The 24193-nt window shown below is 41.8% G+C and overlaps 1 protein-coding gene across 2 annotated transcripts; it reads left to right on the top strand.

The window, feature by feature from the left end:
* The first annotated feature begins 871 nt into the window (after positions 1 to 871).
* Positions 872 to 16468, top strand: ube2v2 (ubiquitin-conjugating enzyme E2 variant 2). Of its 2 annotated transcripts, none has more exons than XM_072255111.1 (4): positions 872 to 1057; positions 6229 to 6368; positions 7764 to 7889; positions 15343 to 16468. In XM_072255111.1, exons 1-4 carry the CDS (start codon positions 883 to 885, stop codon positions 15487 to 15489), a joined length of 588 nt encoding a protein of 195 aa, XP_072111212.1. In that variant the 5' UTR covers positions 872 to 882; the 3' UTR covers positions 15490 to 16468. The 2 variants fall into 2 exon arrangements, with proteins under 2 accessions (XP_072111212.1, XP_072111202.1); XM_072255101.1 differs by having other exon boundaries at positions 872 to 1126.
* Positions 16469 to 24193: the final 7725 nt, after the last annotated feature.

The raw sequence follows: 24193 nt of genomic DNA, 5'->3' as shown, positions 1-24193 counted from the left end.
GGGTAGTCAAAACTGGCCAAAGCATCACTGGGATCAGCCTACCTGCCATCAAGGACATGTATACAGAAAGGTAGTGGAAAAGGACCAGTCCCACCCACCCTGTTCATTGTCTGTCTGCCCCATATTTCACCAGGGAAGAGGCTACGTAGCGTTCACACCAGGATCATCAGACTCAAAAAAGTTACTTTCCCCAAACAGTAAGGCTGATCAACACCTCCACTCACTAACCCACTCCACATCAGCTTTACTTTTTCATTTCCTGTCAGTCACCTTATGTAAGACCCTCCTGTGCTTAGCATCATTTTATGGACATACAATAAATCTATCTATATAAGCTATTTTATGTATTTATATTTATTGTGTTCTTTACCTTATTGCGTTTGTTTTTGCTGCATCAGATCGGAGGTTACAATTATTTCGTTTTCCTCTACACCTGTGTACTAGAAATGTCATTAAACAACAGCATCTTGAATCATCGCGTTCACAGGGGAGTTAGATGAATAACGGGATTTGTCGTGTTCCGGGGAGAGGGATGCAGGGATTGTATTACTTTTATAAAGAGCTAGTACGGACTTAACAGAGTCGAGTCCTTCGTGCTGCAGCTTTTCTGTTACTAATTTCGCAATATCAAGAGCACCTTTATTTTAATTCATTCCTTGGGTGCGTGAATGGCTGGTCAGGCCTTTATTTATCGCTCGTGCCCCGTTGCTATAAGACAGCGTGAGCCGCTGCTGGTCCAATTCGATAAGGAAGTGCGTGCAGTTGGTGTATTTCAGTGGGCAGATCATGACTGACACCGGAGTACAGAATGGAAACTTGGCGAGATTTCAACAACCGCAGCGGCGCAGGTGCTGAGCGGGGAGAATGGGAAACCGGCTGCGCATGTGCACAATCGGCAGCCGGGCGGCGAACGTCGTGCGTCCAGGCTCCCGGCCCAGTGCGCAAGCGGGCGTCCCTCTGGTAACGCGCACTGTCTGGAGTGTACGCGCTGGTCACGTGAGGGCGGCGGTGGCGCCGGGTTCTTCGCGGGCTGCGATAAAGATGTCAGGCTGTCAAGGTGCGAGGGTAACGCGGGGTTTGGGGCAAGTGTTGAAGCGACGCCGCGATGTTCAGCCAGGCTTTGCTTGTGAGTGGTCCGGCTTCCCCTCGCTTGCTGTCCTGTCAGGCCCGCCCGGCCTGGGGCGGGGAAGAGTTGTCAGACAGCCGAGCCGCGGCTGTGGCCAACAGTTCTGGCACCGGCTGCAGACAGGTGGAGAGTGGGGCTGCCGGTGATACGATGTCGGGTGGAAGTTTACAGGCCGTGACCCTGTTTGCTGATATTCATCGGTGAAAATGTGCAGGCCAATGTTAGGGGCCGGGTTCCCTCTTGCAGGTGTATGCAGTTAATACACCAGTCCTTATCTATAATGTGTTTAGTTTATCACCTCAGTGGGCGACATTGTTTCCCTGCCTGCCTTTAAGCAATAACGAAATTTTTTTTTCGATTCTGTTGTTTTGCGTGTTGTAATGTTCTTTAGTATTGATCGCGTTTACTGCAAAATATTGAAGTTAAATATTTGGGCTGTGATATATGTAATATTTTTCAAGTATATCTGTGTAAATGCGGACGTAACTATTATATTTAGTAACACAAGCGTATTTTGCGATACTTTAAGTTGTTCACAGAAATCGCGAGTTTCTTAAAAGGATGTGTGTCGCGTATAATTCAATCGTAAACTACCTAATATGTGGATCGTGCAGGTACTGTATTTGCAGCGTTATCGGGTTCATGTAGAACATGCAGAACACAGGTATTCACAGAATAATGAAATTCAGTTGATTTATGTATGCATTCTAATAGACATTCTTTTATATAGTTTTATTTGCAGTAATGAGAGCAGTTATAGTAATGCCTGTTCAATGTAGCATCTATCTGATTTAGTTTACCTCTGCTCTGTTTCAGTGAAATATTTCAAACATAGAACATAGATTTTCGTGACATCATGTGGTGCCGACCTTTTAACCTACTCCAAGATGAATTTAACCCATCCCCCCACATGGCCCATCAATTTTCTGATTACCTGGATGCCTACCTAAAAGTCTCTTAAATGTCTCTAACAAAAATGCCAGCAGTACATTAGGTGTACTTTACCACTCTATGTAAAAATAAAACTATTTCTGATACCAGTCTCCCCTATTCTTAGCTTCAACCACCTTAAAGTTATGTCCTTTCATATTACACTGCTGTCCTGGGGAAAAGGCTCTAACAATCCAATTTGTCTTGTATGCCTCTATCACGTCACCTCCCATCCTGCACTCCTAAGAGAAAAGCCTTAGCTTGCTTATCATATCCTCATAAGAGATCCTCTCTAATCCAGGCAGCATCGTGGTCTCCTCTGCTCCGCTAAAGCTTCCACATCCTTCCTATAATGAGGCGACTATAACTGAACACAATATTCCAAGTGTAGCCTAACCAGGGTTTTATAGAGATCTTCCTTCCCTTTCTCCTATGGTCCACTCTCCTCTCCTATCAGATTCTTTCCTTTCCATCCCTTTATCTTTTCTACTCACCTGGCATCGCTTATCCTTTCTATTCTGTTATCTTCGTCCTTCCTTTCCAAACCTGAAGATGCTGCCTGGCCTGCAACGTTACGTTACTATTTACCTGGGCTGCACACTTCACAAGGATTTTGAACTATATTTTATTAACTTAATTGTCTTATATGCTGTGTGTGATATGTATTGTGGGTACACTGTGGTCCAGAGGAATGCTGTTTTGTTTGGTTGTACATATGTACAGTCAGATGGTAATAAACTTGAACATTACCTCATAGCTCTTGAACTCAGACCCCTGACTAACGGAGGCGAAATCAAGTTCTTACCAATCCTGTCAATTTATGTGGAGGAACTTTGCAGGATTAATGACGTGAATCTCATGATTCCTCCACACTGCTAAGAAGCCTGTCAATAACCCTGCATTTTGCCTTCAAGTTTGACCTTCTAAAGTGAATCACTTAACACTTTGCTGTGTTGAACGCCATCCACCACTTCTCAGCCCAGCTCTGCATCCTATCAATGTCCCATTGTAACCTACGACAACCTATACTATCCACAATGCCACTAACCTTTGTATCACCTGCAAACTTTCTAACCCACTCTTCACTTCCTCATCCGAGTCATTTATAAAGATCACAAAGAGTAGGGGTCCTAGAACAGATCCCTGAAGAACACCTCTGGTCGCTGACCTCCAGGCAGAATAGGCTCCAACTGCAACCACTCTCTGCCTTCTCCAGACAAACCAATCCCCAATTCTGAATCCACACAGTCAAGTTTGGCTGGATCCCATGCCTATTGACATTCTGGATGAGTCTATCATGGGGAACCTGGTTGAGTACCTTACTAAAATCCATATACTCCACAGCCCGAGTTGTTTTCTTACTTTATTGAAGGAGGTAATCAGGCCTGTGAGGCATGACCTCCTCTCAAAGCCATGCTGACTATCCATAATTAGATAATGCCTTTCCAAGTGCTCTTGAATCCTGTTTCTTAAGAAATCTTCTTCAATAGTTTACCCACGACTGATGTTAAACTCACTGGTCTATAATCGCCAGGATTATCCTTATTACCTTTCTTGAACAAAGGAATAGTAGGTTTTCCCCCCTGCAATCTTCTGGTACTACTGTGGCCTGTGAGGACGCAAAGATCATTGCCAAAGGTGCAGCAATCTCGTCCCCTCAATTTTCAGGACCTCAGTGTGTTGCAGCATATTACCCTGTTTTGTGCTAACCTCACATTTGTCAAAGTCCTCTCATTGGTGAACACTGAAGCATTAAGGACCTCCTCTGACTCCAGGCACATGTTTCCTTTTGTCCCTGAACATCTGTTCCCATTGTGCACTCCCACGTTCCTACCTGATAGCATTATGTCATCTGCTTCTATCCCTGTCCAAAGCTAAAGGTCAGGGAGTTGTGGTCGCCGTCTGAAATGCTCACGAAGAGATCTACCACCTGATCAGGTTCCTTACTTAGTACTATATGCAATGTAGCCTCTCTTCTCGTTGGCAGTCCACATAAAATTCTGTCTTATCCAACTCTTTTACACTAAGAAAGTATTAAGGAACTGCACTTTTTAAATTCTGCCTTCCAATCTGTTCCTTGCTGTTGCTGTTGGGGGTCCTATAGAATTCTGGCAATAGACTTATTGCTCCCTATGGTATATGATTGCTCTCTATAGTTTCCTATATTTACCTGGTGAGAGGTAGGAAAGTTAACAAGAACTTAGTCTTGTATTTCTAGAGAGAATAGAAAAAATGGGCAAGTTAATGAAATTGTCATGACCTTTGTTTGGACGCCACTTTAGGTATTGTGCATAGTTTTGGCTAGCAAATTGGAGAGATAAGTAGAAACAACTACTGTGTGGCTTTTTTGACTTGAAGTTTTTCCTTCTATCAAGAAAGAGGAATTATGGAGAAACTGGCTAAAATATGACAGTTTCCAATGTGTTACCATTGCTCATCCACTGTATGGTGATTTAAGTTGTGATTCTATCCAAAGGGTCCAAATCCAATCCCGGTACAGAGTGGAGTTGAACATCACTGTACTGACCTTCTCAATCCACCTTACTGCAGTATACAACTTGCCTCGAACCAATTTCAATTTGACATGGATTTGATCTATAGGACAGCTTATACATAGAGAAATGCCAAGGTTGTATGCTCAAGCCTCACCTAAAACATTCATGGTTTTGGTGGCAGTTTTGGGTGCCATTGAGTGACTCTCAAACTGAATATTTATTTCAGATGTTTTATTTCTTTTAAGATGGCATAGTCATGCAACAAATAGATTTAGTACCTCACTGTACCGTGAATTTAATCCTGTCTGTGTTATTTCTGCAAAGGTTTCCTCTGATTGTTCCTACATCCCAGAGGTGATGTGGGTTGGTCAGTTCACTGGTAACTGCAAGATGTCCCTCAAATGTAGATGAGTGGTAAAATCTGGGGAAAGATGATAAGAATATGGGGATGATAAAATTAGTGTAAAGAGATGTTGGTTAGTATGGGCTGGGTGAACTGAGGGGCCTGTTTCCATGCTATATAGCTCTGTGACTAATATATAATCAAACTCTTTTTCTGTTGCCTTTATAATAGCAGAAACAGATCCCCTGACCCCTCAAGCCTGCAAAATCTCATGTTTGATTTGCCAAGTCCTCAGCTCTTCTATGGCAGTTCGCTAAAGCTCTCAATTTCCCTGATATTTATATTAAAATCTCTTAGTAATCTAGTCTTCACAGCCGTACAGAATAGAGAGTAACTGGAGATTCACCACCTTGAGAAGAAATTCCTGCAAGCCTCAATTTTAAGTGGCCATCTTGTTGTAATTGTCCTTTTGCTGGAGACTGTCCCATTAATGGAAACATCTCAACATTTATCTTGTCATGCTCATTTATACACATTTTTAAGTCAGGCTAATTTCATTTGCCTGCATCAAGTCTGTATCCTTGTGCTTTCCAAATGCCTCTTTAATATAGTAAAGTCAGAAACCTCCAGGTACAGATGGATCTTTTTTCATCTGCCACGAAGATGGCCTTTACAACTCCTTCCTCTCATCTTAAATCTATGCCCTATTGCTTTTGATGTCCTACCATAGGGTAGGTAGGCAGCATCTTTTTCCTATATCTCTTTTACAATTTTATATACTTCTATAAGGTCACCCCTCAACAAACTCAGCCTATCCAATCTCTCCCCATAATTGAAGTCCTCCAGTCTGGGCAACATCCTACCAAATCACTTTTGTACACCCTCCATTGCAACCATATCTTTCTAGTGTGATGACTAGAACTGAACACAGTTCTCCACGTGCAACCCATGTAGAGTTTTATGAAGATGTAACATGATAACTCAAGTTTTGTATTCTATTCTGTATGCTACCTTCAGCTGTCTTCCTACGTTGCTACTTTCAGGAACTATGGATTGAATCCCATGATTTCTGTTCATCAACAATTCTCAGCACACTACTATTTACAGAATGTGGCCAACCCCTGTTTGACTAAATATTTATCACTTAGATTGCATTGCTCAACTTTCCAGCTGATCAATATCCTTTTATAGCCTAGAGCAACTTTCCTTGCAAAGCACACCACTAACAGCTTTTGTTTCTCCTGCAAAAATAAGTGCTTTTTACATTACCTTTTTTCATGTAATATCAGAAATCTTGGAATTGGTTTAACAACTAACTGTTTTATGTTGGGCAGTTCCTCGTAATTTTTGTTTGCTGGAAGAGCTTGAAGAAGGCCAGAAAGGAGTAGGTGATGGTACAGTGAGCTGGGGCCTTGAAGATGATGAAGATATGACACTGACACGGTGGACAGGAATGATTATTGGACCACCCAGGGTCAGTAAATAACTAACATAAAAATACCATTTTTGTTTTCCGAATGCTAAATCTTGGAGATACTTTTCCCTGGTTTCCCAGAGGGGTTGATGCAACAGGACTAAAGGGACACATTGAAAGTACATGAGAAGTCCCGAATATGCTTGTGTTCAGTTGTTAGATTGCACTTACCTTGAAATACTCCAAAAGGTTGTATGTTTTGAGAGCTTGTATACTCATCTTTGTACTTCAGTTGTTATAGTATGTTTTGTCCTTTGATTCTAATCCCACAGCTTTTATTAATGTCAGTCTTAGTGGTTAAAGGTTATATACACTAAATTGTTCTGAAAGTACAGCTCAGTGGCACTTTCTCAAACTGCTCCCTCAACTCCAGAGACCCATGTTGAATCCAGATATCAGGTGTTGTCTGTATGTTTCACATATCTCTCTCTGAGACAGTATAGGTTTTTTTTTCTCCCGTGCTCCCTTATCCTGTTATATTTCAATCACGTATACACATGTACATTGACTGGTGGTCTTTGTAAATTTCCCCTAGCTACTGCCTAAATGCTTGTACATTTGTGGAAAGTTAGTGGGAGTGGGCCAGTAATAGATTAGTGTGATTAGATGAAAAATGGTCATTGCAGACCAAATGGGCTGCAGGGATTCTTTTGTCTTGTATGACTTCATGTTTATGTACAGTATATACAAGTATACTGTATTTGGTGATAGACCTTAATCCATCTTCAAGCTCTGAGTACCCACTGAACATTAGTAAGTGTGCTTTAAGTTCTTCCAGTCTGTCAATCCATTAGTTATGTCCATGGAACCTTTACAAAGTTTGCAATCCCGAAAAGACAGTCTGGGCAAATAGTGGGCTACAACTGGTGCCACAGAGTAATCTACGAGTTGCGTGTAGTGCAATTCCCATGTGACACACTTGGATATCTTACTGGCACACTAAGCAGTATAGTTTTAATTTGATAACCGCTCGGTGCAACTGTTTTAGCTGAGGAAAGAAATCTTCTCCGATTACAGTTGACCACACATCAGACTTGTACCTGTTGAGCTTATTTAATACTTTTTGCATATTGACTGTCTTTTGAGCTTGCAGATTGACAACAAATTGTTTTACAACTTCTATAATGCTGACCAGCCTATTGCAGGCAAATATTGCTAAGGTGGTCTTTTGGATGAGAAGCAGTGATTTAATGGGTCAAGGAAAGATTGGCTCTTGTGCTGCTTCTCCTTTGAGAAGTTAATGTAGAATGGCAAAGTTTGAAAATTGTTTCCAAACAAATTAAAAATTAATGCCAATTAATTAATACCAGATTGGAGGTGATTGCTGAGATAATTCAAAAATCAACACTTGGTAAAATGCTTTGGCATTTTAAAATTTCTAATGTTTTTTTTCAGACTTGCTTTGAAAACAGAATATACAGCCTGAAAATAGAGTGCGGAAGTAAATATCCAGAGGTAGCTCCAACAGTTAGATTTGTAACAAAAATAAATATGAATGGAATCAATAATTCCAATGGAATGGTAAGTGATCTGATACCTTATCTTTGTTTAATGGAATGTTGGAACTATAAGATCTTTACAATTTGGCCTGCAATACTCAGCCATCAGACACCATCTGGAAGATTTCTTTACTTCCTCCTCAACTGTCTTGTTTAATGTTGGCACATTACTGTTGTCTAAAAACAACGATGGGCGGTCAACATATGTGTTTTTGCCCATAATAATTTGAAGCTCAGCTGTTAAGGATGTGTCTAGTAAAGGTTAGCGTGACTTGGTACAATTTTCTCCTTTAACTACATTTGTAGACAACCCGGTGACCTGTTGGGGCACCCTTTTAGAGAAAGGTAGTGCAGTCAGATGTGATGTGCTTTGGAAATTAAAGAAGAAAAACTCAGTTTATTAAAGAAGAAAGATGCATAGCAAGACAAATGTAGCTGCTCCTCGTTTGATGAAGGATACTTTTGATGACAACATTTCTGGTTGATCTGCTACCCTTCAAGAATACTCTAATGTTTTCATTTCTTTGTCCCCGGCTTAAAGCCACATACAGCTGACCATGTTGGAATACTGGTTTCTCCAAATAAATCAACACATTCTCTGTGGTTTGGCCTTGCGCCTTATGTATAGTCATAGCAAAGCATGACTGTATCGGGAACTGGCTCCGCTGAAGAGGGTCATCCTCCCCTTATGATAAATTGGGAGTAATTCTTCGGATCATGACAATGTCATTTTTGAACGTACGAATGTTTATCTTTGCTACGATGAGATTGTCATGAAATTCTTCCACCATCATTCGCGTTCCATTGTAAAGCCTTGGTGGATCCAAGTTCCTCATTTAAATGATGGGAGATCCCCTCTTCAATTCCAGTTTACGTGGTGGCAATCCAGAGAGTTCGACTGAATCAAGGAATTATGTTGGAAAATGAGTGATGTTAGCTCCTTCATTTACAGCATTGAAGGAACAGTATTCTTTCATGATTCCAGGGAAGCGCCTAATGCATGTGAAGTTTATTTTTCGCATCATTTCATTGAGAGGAACTGAGATAGAATTCCTCGAGAACAGTTCTGCAGGATTGTCGAATGTTGGGTAGATGAAATCAATGCATTCTTCCATAGTTTTTGCTGGCAGAATCATATCCTCAAGTAATTCAATTTCATCATCTTAATTTTTCTCAATCTTGTCTTCTCCAACATCCAATAAGAACTCAGAATATCGTCCTTCTTCCTCACTCAATCGCATGTTTTCTTCAATTGAAACTTGATGAAGCTTCTCCATAAGTAGGATTTTTTTATGCATGAATTCTCTACATCAGCATCATTTCTGCATTTCACAGCTGCTAGAAGCTGACAGAAATCGCCACAGCAAGTGGTTAAAATACACCTGAAGGCCTCATTCTTGCCACGTACATCATGAAGAGTCCGGTCCACGGTTTCAAAGCTCTCCCTCCTAATCATGGGGCACTCATCCTAGACAATAAGCCTCGCATTTTGGAGCAAATTTGCAGTATTGGTGTTTTTATCTATGTTACAAAGGGCATCTTCATTGACTTTTGAGTGGTATTTTGAATCTTGAATGCGCTGTCCTACCACCAGGCATCAAATGTTGCTTCAATGCCTGATGATGCTACAGCAACTCGTTTGCAATAGGTTCATCATTGCTGGTTGTGGCTGGCACTCTCCTAAGTGGAAGTGATAGTCTGCCCTTTTGCTGTGGTTGGTGTCGCTTTGTAAGCATCATGAGGCGCTTCTGAGGCTGGCCTTGCGCATGCGTCGCGGTGTCGCATTGCGGTTTCCATTAAAGCTGGAATCGCCTTGGGTTGTGGAAAGCAGGCCTGTAGATTGACGAGTGAGCGATTTTATACGAATATATAACCCTAAACTCTAGCGCATTTTAAGTTTATTTAGTCAAAAAAGTGCCACTGTAATGCACTGTTTGGACTAATTGGAGGTCACAAACATTCAAACAGAGCTTGAGAATTTTAGTAGTATATAGATATGTGAAAATTCTATAGATTAGTTTCCTGAGAATGCTGAATTACTCAGCTAACTGTGCTTTGAGTAGGAGTTTCTGATTGTAAATTCCACAAAAATGTTTTGAGTCAGTTAAGCCAGCTGTAGAGTTTCAAGGAGATCTATAGTATTTAAATAAAACCTTTAAAATATTAATTTTAAAAATGTAAATTGTGTAATGCGGAAGCAAATCTACAGATTTGGTAAGTGAAACAAGACACACTGATTGCGAGTAAGCATGTTAGCTATTTATTTTCAAATAAACAGTGAAACACTCAACCAAGCATCAGAGTCAAACATGTACTTATCTAAGCCCCCAAAATTACAAAACTGCAACACTAAACATTCAATAACACTTCAAACTCAAACAAGTATTTTGTGAAGTCCCGTCAAATTACACAACTACGGCACTAAGCATTCAGCAAATGGGTACTTACATTGCAGCACACTTTCCTAATGGTCCTTAAACCCTGGTTGTGACCCAGTCTGAAGGGAAAAGAGAGTGAGTCTGTCGCACGCACTATTCTTGTACCCCTGGGGTGAACAGAGCCGGAAACCGATGCTATGGCGCAAAAGAAGGGAACTGCTATATCATTCAAACAGGCCAATCAATGACCAGCACAAAATAAGCAGCTTTCATCCTCTTGGAAGACATGGCACCTTGACACATGGCCCTCAGGCTAGTATAATCCCCGCGAATGCCCCACTAAACTACATATAAAACGCAAAGCTACAATACTAAGTGTAGCCCCCCCCCCCCCCCCGGTAAGCCTCAGGCTTGCTCAGCTCCCTTCCGTCTCTAGGGGGAGCAGCCTTTGGCCCCACCAAACTGGGTAATCAAGTTTGTGTGGATGCTGTGTGATGTACCCCACCCCGCCAAATAACAGACAATACACCATATGCGATTAAATGATTACACTTTATAGATCTTACTGGAACTATGTAATTAATAGAGATAAAAAATATAAATGGAAAATAAAAGGCGCTAAACTTATCAAAGTTCAACCACTTCGTGAACACAGTTGGAGCTCAATTAATGGAGCCTTCTTTCCACCATTCGATCCCCTCCGACCCCCTCGACCTGCCCCTGGGTCCAACCACGGTGGTCGACCAGATACTCCACACGAGTCTGTCTTCATCTCCTCTCCTCGCCGAAAACCCTGGGCCTCGGACTCCCGCTCAAGGTCTGTCCCGCCGCCCAGGGTCACAGCATTGCGTCTCCTCTCTCTCTCCTCTCCCCATCGCACCTTCTGCCCCAAAGCCCCTAAAACACAATAGCTTACAGACACACAAGAAAGAATAACATCTATCCCAATTGGTTCGTTCTCTCTCTTATCAGTAATATAACCCAAACAAGCAGAGAGAGAGAGAACTCCTTACATCGCAGTTATTATTACAGAAAAGCCATTTTAATTGTAACATAACAAAGAAGCCATTTTGTTAGCCTTCGCAGTAACATAAAAGAAGAAACCCCTTATATAAGTACTATAAGCCAAATAGTCACCACACTGTACTACAGCAGTACCCCAACCTGCTAGCACCCCCAAAAGTTCAGAGAGTAATTACTATGGAACTGGTTCCCCACTTTCTTAATTGTTGTTGTTCCCTTCCGTGCCCTGAGGCGCATCGGGTGGCAACCTTGCCATTTCTTTAGCATTTGTCTGTTTTTTACAAGGCCGAGTTGCTAGCTCAACGGCCAACTGAGCACAGATGGAAAATATGCAGGGAGCTGGCTAAATTCGAGCCCGGGGCCACTTGCCTCGAAACCCAGTGCAGACAGCACTACATCACTGGTTGGCCACTTTCTTAGTTTTATCTACCAGTTGTCGGATGTGATCAGCCAGGTGAGTGATGTTCTCCGGTTCGTCAAAAATGTAGGTGTAGCGTTCTTGACCAATAACAGCACGTACCACGTTTCTGTGCAAGCAGGTAGTCTAAGGCTATGATTCTGGAAGGCAACCATTTGAATAGTCTTCATTTTGGCTGATACTGGGGGTCAGTGCATCTTCTATGTACTTGAGCACTATGGCTGTCTCGTTAGCTAGTGTCTCTGTCACAGAGGTCATACTTATTAGTTCCTGGTAAAGTCTGGCTGTATCATACTGGGCAAAGGCCATTATCCAAACCGTTCTTCCTCTGTGATAGCCTCTTCCTATACTGACCATCACAGGCAGGGTGCTCATCCAGGGGACTGAGGGACTGAGATGTATGTATGGCCCCACATACTGTGGATAACACAAACCCTGTGGGGAGCCACGGGTGGGCCCAGCTGCATATCTAGCAAGTGCCATTCAGTGTCCAGGGAGTGCCCATCTTCACAGCACCATTTGACTTAGACACAGTCATCACAGAGTACCACTCCTGCTCACACTTGCTGTCCTACTGACTGATGGGACCTGTGCCTATTATACCGCTTCCACCGATGTTCCTTTCCCCTGTCAACTGAGAATCACTTTCAGAGTCTGGACCTTTGGATTAAACAAGTCCTATGTAGGTAAATACCAGCTCTTAAAGCACTCACTCCACATGGGGTAACTAAGGCTCCAAGTTTTTTTTTAAAGTCTGTTATCATATAACTGGCCAAGGTTGGCCAGAATGGACCAACCCCCTCCCTGTTTCCCCCAAAACAGAATACCAAAGTCAGTGGAGTTCTCACAGCAGATTTTTGTAGGGGTCATTTGTAGGTACTTTGGCGTGGATGCGATGGTCATTATTGGGCAGGGAAACAACCTGTTTATGGAATCGGCTCACCCCACCTGGACCTCTCTGCATTGTCTGTGTTATACTATTTCCATTTAATGAGGACCACTGGGCACGGCCCTCATTGTGAATCACATTGTCAGTCTTCACCCACTGCATGATAAACAGATGCAATCACAGCATGACTGGTTCAGAGGCTGTCTGGTGTTTGTTGGCCAAGAGGGCCCAATAGCAGGCCACCATCTGCAACCCGAAGGGAGTGTATCAGGTTGCCGCCTCAGAGAATGTCATCCAAAACCCCAAGAGGTCATGATGTCCCACAGGCTCCACTCGACCACTCTATGGGTTGCTAAAATGTGCAGCTCAAAGTGTACCCCATTCTGTCTAGGGGCCAATGGGTGAGCCTGTTCTGTTGACTGCTTAGTAGTCTTAAAGGCTGCTTACTGTTCGGGATCTCATTGGAGAGTGGTCTTTTTACAGGAGGCTTGGTATAGGGGGCATAAAATGGTCAGATGGGGCCAGGGGTCAAATTCACCCAAGCTTGCTACAAGACCACGTCACTGGTCTGATCCGTACTGTCTCAAGTGCCTAGGGGGAGGGCAATCATTTCGTGGGAGAATCATAGGACTTTCCTCTGCTCTCTCTTCCCCATCTGCACCATCCAGCCAGCTATCCCCATCCTTCATTCACATGTTGGGATCATCTCTGTACAGTGTCAAGGCTCAGATCTTAACAGGATCCAGTTGCCAATTAGCCTGTTGGGCAGCCTCTAATTCCGCTACCTTTACTAGGTGATAAGCTTTCTCAGTACTTGCTTCTTCTAGCTCTTTGGCCCAGGTCTGTGCCGACTGAGCAGCTTCCCCCATGGTGGTACAGAGCTAGTGCAGCACTTCCACCTCGTTCTTGAGACTTATTGTCTGCTGCTTTCTCTGTGCCATCGGCTTATGCTGGTGCTTTACAATGGCTGCCATCAGCCAAAAAGTACCCCTTTGGTTCCCCTTTTCTGGAGACCTACCCTGTTTTACACAGGCATAATGTAGTGTCTGATTTTTTTTTTTCTCCCTTTGGAAGTTCAACTTGTCTGACCAATCCACCAGTGTGCCAAGGCCTGCTAGTAGATTGGTAATACTGCCAAATCTAATTCTACCCCAAGACTCGGCACTCCTCAAACGAGGGGTTCTCTCGCTTGCTCTTACCCATGAGCATCTTAAAGTCCTGCAGACTAAGCCAAATGTTAATGCAGAAGCAGATTCTTGGATTTGTTAAGTGAGTCAGGAGACACTGTGCATAAGCTCATTATTTATTTACTGTAAACCAGGCATCTAAGTCAAACAACTACCTAGCTAAGCTTCCTAAGTTACAAAACTATGACACTAAATATTCAATAACATTTCTGATTCAAATAAGTACTTAGTTTGGTTTCCCCATGTTACACAACTACAACACTAAGCATTGAACGAACAGGTACTTAGCTAAGTGTGTGTGCAGACCTTGCTTTCTGCAGCACACCTTCCCAAAGCTCTTTTAGCCCTGATCGTGACATAGTCTGAAGGGGAGACCCTAGGGAAAAGAGAGCGAGTCTTTTGCACGTGTTGTTCTTATACCAATGGGATGCCTGGAACTGGAAACCAGTGCCATGGTGCAAAAGGAAGGAGCTGCTGCATCCTCTGAATGGGACAATCAGCAACAGGCAGAGGAAACAGCTTTCAACCTGCAGGTAGGTTAACCGTTCATGCTCCAAATGGTGTAATATTTTGAAACTTGAATGCAAAAAAGGCTTACAATTCAATTTTTTTTTTTAAATCCCATGACATAAAACTGGTCCCACTTCATTTGTAATGACTGGGGTACCTGAAATTAGCATATTTCATTGCTGGCAAACTGAAGCATTCATTGCTGAAGCAAGATTTGACAGATAATGTAAGTGGAAAATCTGGGCAAAAGCATTTAATCAAGTTGTTTGGCTGATCTGAGGTTAATCTTTTCACTCTGAATGTGGAACAGTACATTACAGAAAGTGGCCCTTTGGCCCACTATTTCTGTACTAATTGTGATGCCAATTTAAACTAATCCCATCTGCCTGCACATGGTCTAAACCCTTCCACCCTGTTCAGTGCCTGCCTAGGTGTTGCTATCGTAGCTGGTTCCACCACTTCCACTGATAGTGTTTACTTGCTACCCTCTGTGTATTTTTGAAACATCTTCATTTCCTGCAGCTGAATAACTTTTCTTGTTACCTTGCCCTGCATGAATGTACATCCTTGCATGTAAACATGAACACATGGATAAGACATGCCGGAGTGCATGGCAAGCCTATATAATTAAAAATTCTCTTCTCCAAACACCACTCCAACCACTCCCCATCACTAATAACTTAGCCAAGCTTTCATCATCCCTCCTAATTTCTTCATCTGATTTTTTTCCTCACCAAATTTGTTCAGGTTCCTGTGAAATGTCTTGCAATGCAACTACTTCATCTAAAGTATAGTTTCATTTTACCTGTAATTAGCAATGGCTAATTTAAGAACCTCTAGCAAATTCTTAAGTCTGTTTATTGGTGTATTCTGCATAATTTTTGTTTTGTACCTGCATTACCTGGCTATTTTACATAATCGAAATATGTGAATTCCCTGGAGAAATATAAAGGTTGAACTTGTTTTTTTTCTATCTCTTGGTTATTGTGCCTTTAACACTTGGCTTAGTTGGATGCTTAAAAATTGCCTGTGCATTTTATTTAACTTGTTTTTTTTTTTCTGTCTTGTAGGTGGATTCACGTAGTATACCAGTTCTATCAAAGTGGCAAAATTCCTATAGTATTAAGGCTGTACTTCAAGACCTGCGACGGATGATGACATGCAAAGAGAATGTGAAGATTTCACAGCCCCCTGAAGGGCAAACTTACAGCAATTAACTTTAATTGATCCAAAATCACTCTCTAAACCTCACTTCTTGCTATAAATTTTCCACAATAATAAGCATTCACAAAAATAGGCCTAGGTATCTGTAAGTTTTAATGTATACCCCCACCATGATGTTCTCAAGCAAGGATAAATTCAGAAGTGGACAGAGTAGCTTTATTACTCTAATCAAGTCAATGATACTGGTGAAACAAAAGCAACTTGATGGGGCAGAGGTAAAAATGATTGAAACCAAGTTATTTATTGCTTGATCATAGATGTTATGCAAGATAATTGGTTAATAAAGGCAGTAGTTGGTGTATATAATAGCATGTCTGGAACATCTCGATGAAAGAGAGCTGTATTACAATTTAGGTTGTGTATGTAATGCAAACAAGCTCAAGAATTGTTGAAAGTTTTTGCTCATTATTTTGCTGCTGTTTAATTGTAATGTTGATGTTGAGGATTGTTTTAATATTTGTATTTATGGAAATTACTTTCTGTAAGCAGCTCAGTGTATTAAGTATATTGCATTTGTTTACAGTATGGTTCTGCCAATACATGCATTTGCAAGAAGAGTATCAGTGTATAGTTAGGACTTGCTAAGATTAAATTTAGTATTGAAGATGTGAATAAGATGCAGTGAGATTTTGTTTTCTTCTGTAAACTGGGTAATTGTTTGACCAAACATTAGTTTCAGAACATTTTATGGGTGTAATTTTTGGGGGGTGGGAGAGAATAAGATTCATCAACATTTAAAAAAAAATTGTTCCCTAAGGGACAAATTATATGACTAAAATATTAGGCTGAGTTCTCTTTGAATCCTGTAGCAAAGGTAATACATTTTATGGACTAAAAGCTGCTAATGAACCTGTCAAAAGAAAATTGGATAATATTGTCTGAAGTATACTTTCTCGTGAGGCGTTCCATTGAAGTTTATGACAAAACTTAAAGTGGCTATTCATTTAATAAATAGTAAAAAAGTGTGCTGACCATCTTTACAGTCCTTAGTAACTCTTTTTTTTTAAATGGTAATTTACTTAACTGGAAGAAAATGCTTTTTCTACTGTTCACTCCCTTGCTGCACTGGCGAGATCATCCCAGTGAAGTTGGCAGGGATTGAAACTATGACCTATGATTGTACAACATCATCTGAAGTATCTTAAGAATTGAATACTTACTGCCTGAATACCCACTGGGCTTAGAACTGGTATTAACTTGCAAAGTATTTCAAATTTCTTGTGAGGGATCTGCATTTGGGTCTTCAATTATTAACTGTTAATGATTGGATAAAGAATTACATGGGTAAATGTGCTGATGACATGAAGAAAGAGACATGGGAAGTAGAATGAGTGGAAGTGTAACATCATAAATAACTTTAGACCTAAAATCTTCAATGTGCTTTCCAAATGGTGAAAAGCTAGAAACTGGGATGCCAAAGAAATATGAGCTGTATATGCTTGGATGATTTTCTGTGTTCATGACATGAAATTTTAAAAAACACAGGTTATTTCCATTGGGTATCCTTGTCCTCCATGAACTGGAGGATTCCAGTTCTGAATTCAGTTCCGATTCTGAAATTTGAACTGGAATACAACAGTGCAAAGCGCTTGTCACACCATTATTTCAGTTTCACAAAACTGATCTCAACTTATCTATGGAAAAATTAAATAGAAATGTATCTCATGGCCACTTGGGCCTGTTGTGCTATTCACTAAGATGGTAGATAATCTTTGAGATATGGATCATGTTAAAGCAATGTCATGAATATATTCAGTAAGGGAACATCCAGAGATCTAGAAGATAAACTGGGTAAGCATTCCAAAAACTTCAGCCATCACTTGAAAGTAATTTTCTGTATTTTGTTTGTAACTTCCCAGTCTCTTGAGACGCTGCTGCCCAAGTGAGTGCCTGTAATGTTCTGTATTTCCATGAGATTACTCCTCATTCTTCTGGATTCTAGAGAATATCATCTGATAAAACAATAGAGTACAAGAACAGGCCTACTGCATCTGCTCCAAACACAATGCTGAATTAAACTGAACCTCTTCTGCCTGGATGTGATCCATATCCCTCCATTGCTAGCATGTTCATACTTCTAAAGTGCCATTATTGCATGCTTGTACTATAACCACTTGCAGTTAGTCAAAAAAATACACTTTACCCCATGCATTTCCTTTAAATATTAACCCCCTCTCACCATAAATGCATATTCTTTTATACTTGACATTTCTACCCTGGGAAAAAGATTTGGACTACCATATTTCTCTCTCAGACTCTCATATATTTCTGTCAGGTCTCCCTTCACCCTCTGAAGCTCCCAAAAATACAAGTTAAGTTTGTCCAAACTCTCCTTATAGCATACTGGAAAATCTCTTGTGCTTTTGAAAACTATCCATATTCATTCCTGTAATGGGGAAAATAGAACTGCACACATTACTCCAAGTAGACCTAACCAAAGATTTGTATAGCTACAAATGTGAGTCATAGAGTCAGTCATAGAAAAGTACAGCACAGAAACGGGCTCATCAGCCCATCTAGTTCATGCCAAAACCATTTAAACTGCCTATTCCCATCAACCTGCATCAGGACCATAGCCCAACATATCCCTACTATCCATGTACCTTTCCAAACTTCTAAACGTTGAAATCGAGTTCACATACTCCACTTGTGCTGGCAGCTCATTCCACGCTCTCACGACTCTAAGTGAAGAAGTTTCCCCTCATGTTCCTCTTAAACTTATCACCTTTCACCCTTAACCTATGGCCTCTGGTTGTAGAAACATAGAAAAACTACAGCACAATACAGGCCCTTCAGCCCACAATGCTGTGCTGAACATGTACTTTAGAAATTACCTAGGGTTACCCATGACCCTCTATATTTCTAAGCTGCATGTACCTATACAGGAGTCTCTTAAAAGACCTTATCGTATCTGCCTCCACCACGATCGCCAGCAGCCCATTCCACGCACCCACCACTCTGCATTAAAAAAAAACTTACCCCTGACATCTCATCTGTACCTACTTCCAAGCACCTTAAAACTGTGCCCTCTTATGATAGCCATTTAAGCCCTGGGGAAAAGCCTCTGACTATCCATATGATCAATGCCTCTCATCATCTTATACACCTCTATCAGGTCACCTCTCATCTTCTGTCACTCCAAGGAGAAAAGGCCAAGTTCACTCAACATATCCTTATAAGGCATGCTCCCCAATCCAGGCAACATCCTTGTAAGTCTCCTCTGCACCTTTTCTATAGTTTCCACATCCTTCCTGTAGTGAGGTGACCAGAGCTGAGCACAGTACTCCAAGTGGGGTCTGACCAGGATCCTATATAGCTGTAACATTACCTCTCGGCTCTTAAACTCAATCCCATAGTTAATGAAGGCCAATGCACCGTATGCCTTCTTAACCACAGAGTCAACCTGCGTAGCAGCTTTGAGTGTCCTATGGACTCGGACCCCAAAATCCCTCTGATCCTCCACACTGCCAAGAGCCTTACCACTAATACTATATTCTGCCATCATATTTGACCTACCAAAATGAACCACCTCACACTTACCTGGGTTGAACTCCATCTGTCAGTTCTCAGCCCAGTTTTGCATCCTATCGATGTCCCGCTGTAACTTCTGACAGCCCTCCACACTAACCACAACACCCCCAATCTTTGTGTCATCAGCTGATTTACTAACCCATCCCTCCACTTCCTCATCCAGGTCATTTATAAAAATCACGAAGAGAAGGGGTCCCAGAACAGATCCCTGGGGCACACCACTGGTCACGGACCTCCGTGCAGAATATGACCTGCTTACAATCACTCTTTGCCTTCTGTGGGCAAGCCAATTCTGGATTCACAAAGCAAGGTCCTCTTGGATCCCATGCCTCCTTACCTTATCAGTAAGCCTGGCATGGGGTACCTTATCAAATGCCTTGCTGAAATCCATATACACTACATCTACTGCTCTACCTTCATCAATGTGTTTAGTCAACCAGGCTCGTAAGGCACGACCTGCCTTTTGACAAAGCTATGCTGACTATTCCTAGTCATATTATGCCTCTCCAAACGTTCATAAATCCTGCCTCTCAGGATCTATTCCATCAACTTACCAACCACTGAAGTAAGACTCACTGGTCTATAATTTCCTGGGCTATCTCTACTCCCTTTCTTGAATAAGGGAACAACATCTGCAATCCTCCAATGCTCTGGAACCTCTCCTGTCCCCATTGATGATGCAAAGATCATCACTAGAGGTTCAGCAATCTCCTCCCTTGTCTCCCACCGTAGCCTGGGGGTATATCTCGTTCAGTCCCGGAGACTTAGCCAATTTGAAGCTTTCCAAATGCTCCAGCACATACTTTTTCTTAATGTCTGTATGCTCAAGCTTTTCAATCTGCTGTAAGTCATCCCTACAATGGCCAAGATCCTTTTCCATAACAAATACTGAAGCAAAGTATTCATTAAGTACCTCAGCTATCTCCTCCGGTTCCATACAAATTTTTCCACTGTCACACTTGATTGGTCATTTTCTTTCACGTCTTATCCTCTTGCTCTTCACATACTTGTAGAATGCCTTGGGGTTTTCTTTAATCCTGCTTGCCAAGGCCTTCTCATGGCCCCTTCTGCCTCTCCTAATTTCATTCTTAAACTCCTTCCTGCTAGCCTTATAATCTTCTAGATCTCTATCAATACCTAGTGATTTGAACCTTTTGTAAGCTTTTCTTCTTGACTAGATTTTCAACAGCCTTTGTACACCATGGTTCCTGTACCCTACCATCCTTTCCCAGTCTCATTGGAACATACCTATGTAGAATGCCACACAAATATCCCCTGAACATTTGCCACATTTATGCTGTACGTTTCCCTGAGAACAAATGTTCCCAATTTATGCTTCCAAGTTCCTGCCTGATAGCCTCATATTTCCCCTTATTCAATTAAACACATTCCTAACTTCCTATCCCTCTCCAATGCTATGGTAAAGGAGATAGAATTGTGATCACTCTCTCCAAAATACTCTCCCACTGAGAGACCCGACTCCTGACCAGGTTCATTTCCCAATACCAGATCAAATACAGCCTCTCCTTTTGCAGGCTTATCTATACATTGTGTCAGGAAACCTTCCTGAACACACCTAACAAACTCTACCCCATCTACACCCCTTGCTCCTGGGAGATGCCAATCAATATTTGGGAAATTAAAATCCCCTACCTAACCTCAGTGAAAAAAGCCTGCTTGCAATTACCTTATCTATACTCCTTATAAATTTGTATCCTGTGCCTCTATCAAATCTCCTTTCAGTCTTCTGTGGAAAGTTAAAACCTAATGTTTCTTGCAACAGTCTGCATTCTCTTTACAAATTTGTTCCTCTGAATCCCTAGGATTGTTGGCTGGTCTGTAATATAGCCCTATTAACGTGGTCATACCAGTTCCACCCATAAAGCCTCACCAGTCGAGTTCTCCAGTCTGTCCTGACGGGGCACCTGCCATGGCATTTTCCCTGACCAGTAATGTTCCCCTTCTCCTTTAAACCCTCCCATTCACATCTAAAACAACAGAACCCTGGAATATTGAGCTGCCAGCCCTGCCCCTCCTGCAATTAAGTCTCACTAATGGCTGTAATAACATAATTCCAAGTGTTGATCCATGCCCTGGGCTCATCTGCTTACACTTGTTTTCAATGCCTTGATCAGTGAAGGCAAGCATGCCATACAGCATCTTTACCACCCTTTCAATTTGTGTGGGCACTCTCAGGAAGAGATGGACTGGGTCTCAAAGATCATTATCAATTCCTCCTCACTGTGTAATGCTTATTTCAGTATTCTTTAATAAATACTAGAATCTGCTAATGCACCAGTTTTATGATAAATTATTCCTATAATGTAGAGATCAAAATTTGCATTAGTTTTACTTGTTGTCTCAATACTGCAATCTTTGAGCTGAATGTTCATTACAGTTCCTAAAAGTTTGGTGTAATATGTTAGCCTTCCATATTTCATATGCAAGAACATACAATGCTCCCAGACAGCAAAAACTAATCATTTTCTATACAACCTCACATTTTCCTGAAATGCGAGCAGCAACGTACACCTTCATTAATGTCTCTATTCCTTTTCATATATTATTTCCTCACAGGTTACCTTGCAACGCTTCAAGTGAACAAGTAAATCTTACCAACACACATCAAAGTTGCTGGTGAACGCAGCAGGCCAGGCAGCATCTGTAGGATGAGGTGCAGTCGACGTTTCAGGCCGAAACCCTTCGTCAGGACTCAGAATTCCTGTTGTTTGCAAGTAAATCTTACCATTCTGTCTTTTAATCAATGATTTTTGAGGACCTCCATTGGTCGGGATCAACCATAAATATTGCCTCCTAGCTGTCTACGTGCCAGGGCAGTACGATATGGAGAGCAAGCTGTTGTCCATGCAGCAGACTCTTCCTCTCCACGCAGCTGATGAATCCAAAGGCAGAGACTGACAACAGCCTGGTACCAGTGCCATCGCCAGAGTTACCAGTCAGCATTGTACCCAATGTAGGACTGCCTTAGGGACTCCAGCTCCAGATTTTTCCTTGAGGTTTACCCCCAAAGCCTTCTCCATGAGTGGTTACAGCTGCAAGGCAGTAGAGGTTTGAGGTCAGAGCTCTCCTTCTGCTAGATGTGCAGCCAATCACGGTTGATGAGCCTCAACTGCCCAAAATGACTGGTTTTAAGGTACCAGTAACCCTTCTCCTGTCAGTCAAGATGGTTCCACTGGACTTAGTAGCTAAGCCACACATGAATGCTAGGAGTTGGACTTGGTTATTGGCAGTTCACACCATTGAGAGCCTTTAATAGGTAGTGGAAGCTTATCCCCACTACCTCCCTCGGCTATGACAACTTTAAGGAGCCATCAATAATTTGAACATGCTATCAGCACCTTATATCCTTTAACATCTGCTGGACGATGCTGAGGATGTTCCTTTAACATCTGCTGGACGATGCTGAGGATGTTCTACGAGTCTGTGGTGGCCAGTGCGATCATGTTTGCTGTTGTGTGCTGGGGCAGCAGGCTGAGGGTAGCAGATACCAACAGAATCAACAAACTCGTTCATAAGGCCAGTGATTTTGTGGGGATGGAACTGGACTCTCTCACGGTGGTGTCTGAAAAGAGGATGCTGTCTAAGTTGCATGCCATCTTGGACAATGTCTCCCATCCACTACTTAATGTACTGGGTGGGCACAGGAGTACATTCAGCCAGACACTCATTCCACTGAGATGCAGCACAGAGTGTCATAGGAAGTCATTCCTGCCTGTGGCCATCAAACTTTACAACTCCTCCCTTGGAGGGTCGGACACCCTGAGCCAATAGGCTGGTCCTGGACTTATTTCATAATTTATTGACATAATTTACATATTACTATTTAACTATTTATGGTTCTATTACTATTTATTATTTATGGTGCAACTGTAATGAAAAGCAATTTCCCCCGGGATCAATAAAGTATGACTATGACTATATGAGCCCTTGTGTTTAACAACCTCACATGTTGCCCACAAAAAAATGCTCATGATTGTATGGTTACGTACAGCTCAAATACAGACAAATCAAAGGTGGTGACAAATTGGCATACAGGAGGGCAAATGAAAATCTGATTGACTGGTTCCACAACAACCTCTCATTCAGCATCAGCAAAACCAGAGAGCTGCTTATTGAATACAGTGGGAAGAAGCTGGAGGCCCATGAGACTGTGCTCATTAGCGGAATGAAGGTGGAGAGGGTCGGTACTTAAAGGACTTGGCGTTAACATTTCAGAGACTAGAGACGAGCATATTAAGTATCATCACTAACGCCACTATAGAGCCTCCACTTTCTCAGAAGTTGGTGCAGATTAACATAGCACCAAAAATTCTGACAAACTTCTATAGATGTATAATGGAGAGTATCCTAACTGGTTGCATCACAGCCTGGTATGGAAACACCAATGCCCAAGAATGGTAAAGAGCAGAGAAAGTGGTGGATACAGCCTAGTCCATCACAGGCAAAGCCCTCCCCACCATTGAATACATTTACATGGATCGATGTCACAAGAAAGCAGTATCTTTCAACAAAAAACCCCATCATCTAATTCATGCCTTCTTCTTACTACTACCGTCAGTTAGCAGCTACAGAAACTTTGCGTCCCACACTACCAGATTCAAGAATAGTTATTACCTTACAATCATTAGGCTTCTGAACTGGCATGGATAACTTCAATCACCACTACTCTGAACTGATTCTATGACTTACAGACTTTAAGCAGACTTCAGACTCTGATAATACATTTTACTTTGAACTTTAAACTATATGATAACATGCTATCTGATCATAATTTACTTTGGACTTTGAAAATGGTGAATAAAACTGACAAAGAGCTAGTCAATAATAATGATTTATAATTATGAAAAAATCCAAAACCAAAAGAAAAATCAAAGAAACTCTGTACACAAACCAACATATAGGCTTCCAGAGATTATGGAAAATTCTAAACTGAGTACTGTTCATCTCAGTGAAGTGAATGGAATGCCAGTGCCAGGCCCATATAGACCAATTCCCTCTTTTCTCCAGGTTCTGATGGAAGCCTTTGTCTCCCATGTCATTCTTTAAATGCTAAGTGCTTTATTTACCCTGGTGGGAGTGATTTTGGAATTACTAAATTGGTCTCCAGGGGGTACATTAGAAAATGAGAACATCTGAGCAAGGGTT

The sequence above is a fragment of the Mobula birostris genome, chromosome 1 (genome assembly GCF_030028105.1).
Source record: "Mobula birostris isolate sMobBir1 chromosome 1, sMobBir1.hap1, whole genome shotgun sequence".
NCBI lineage: Eukaryota > Metazoa > Chordata > Chondrichthyes > Myliobatiformes > Myliobatidae > Mobula > Mobula birostris.
This window is presented reverse-complemented; position numbering and strand designations above follow the sequence as displayed.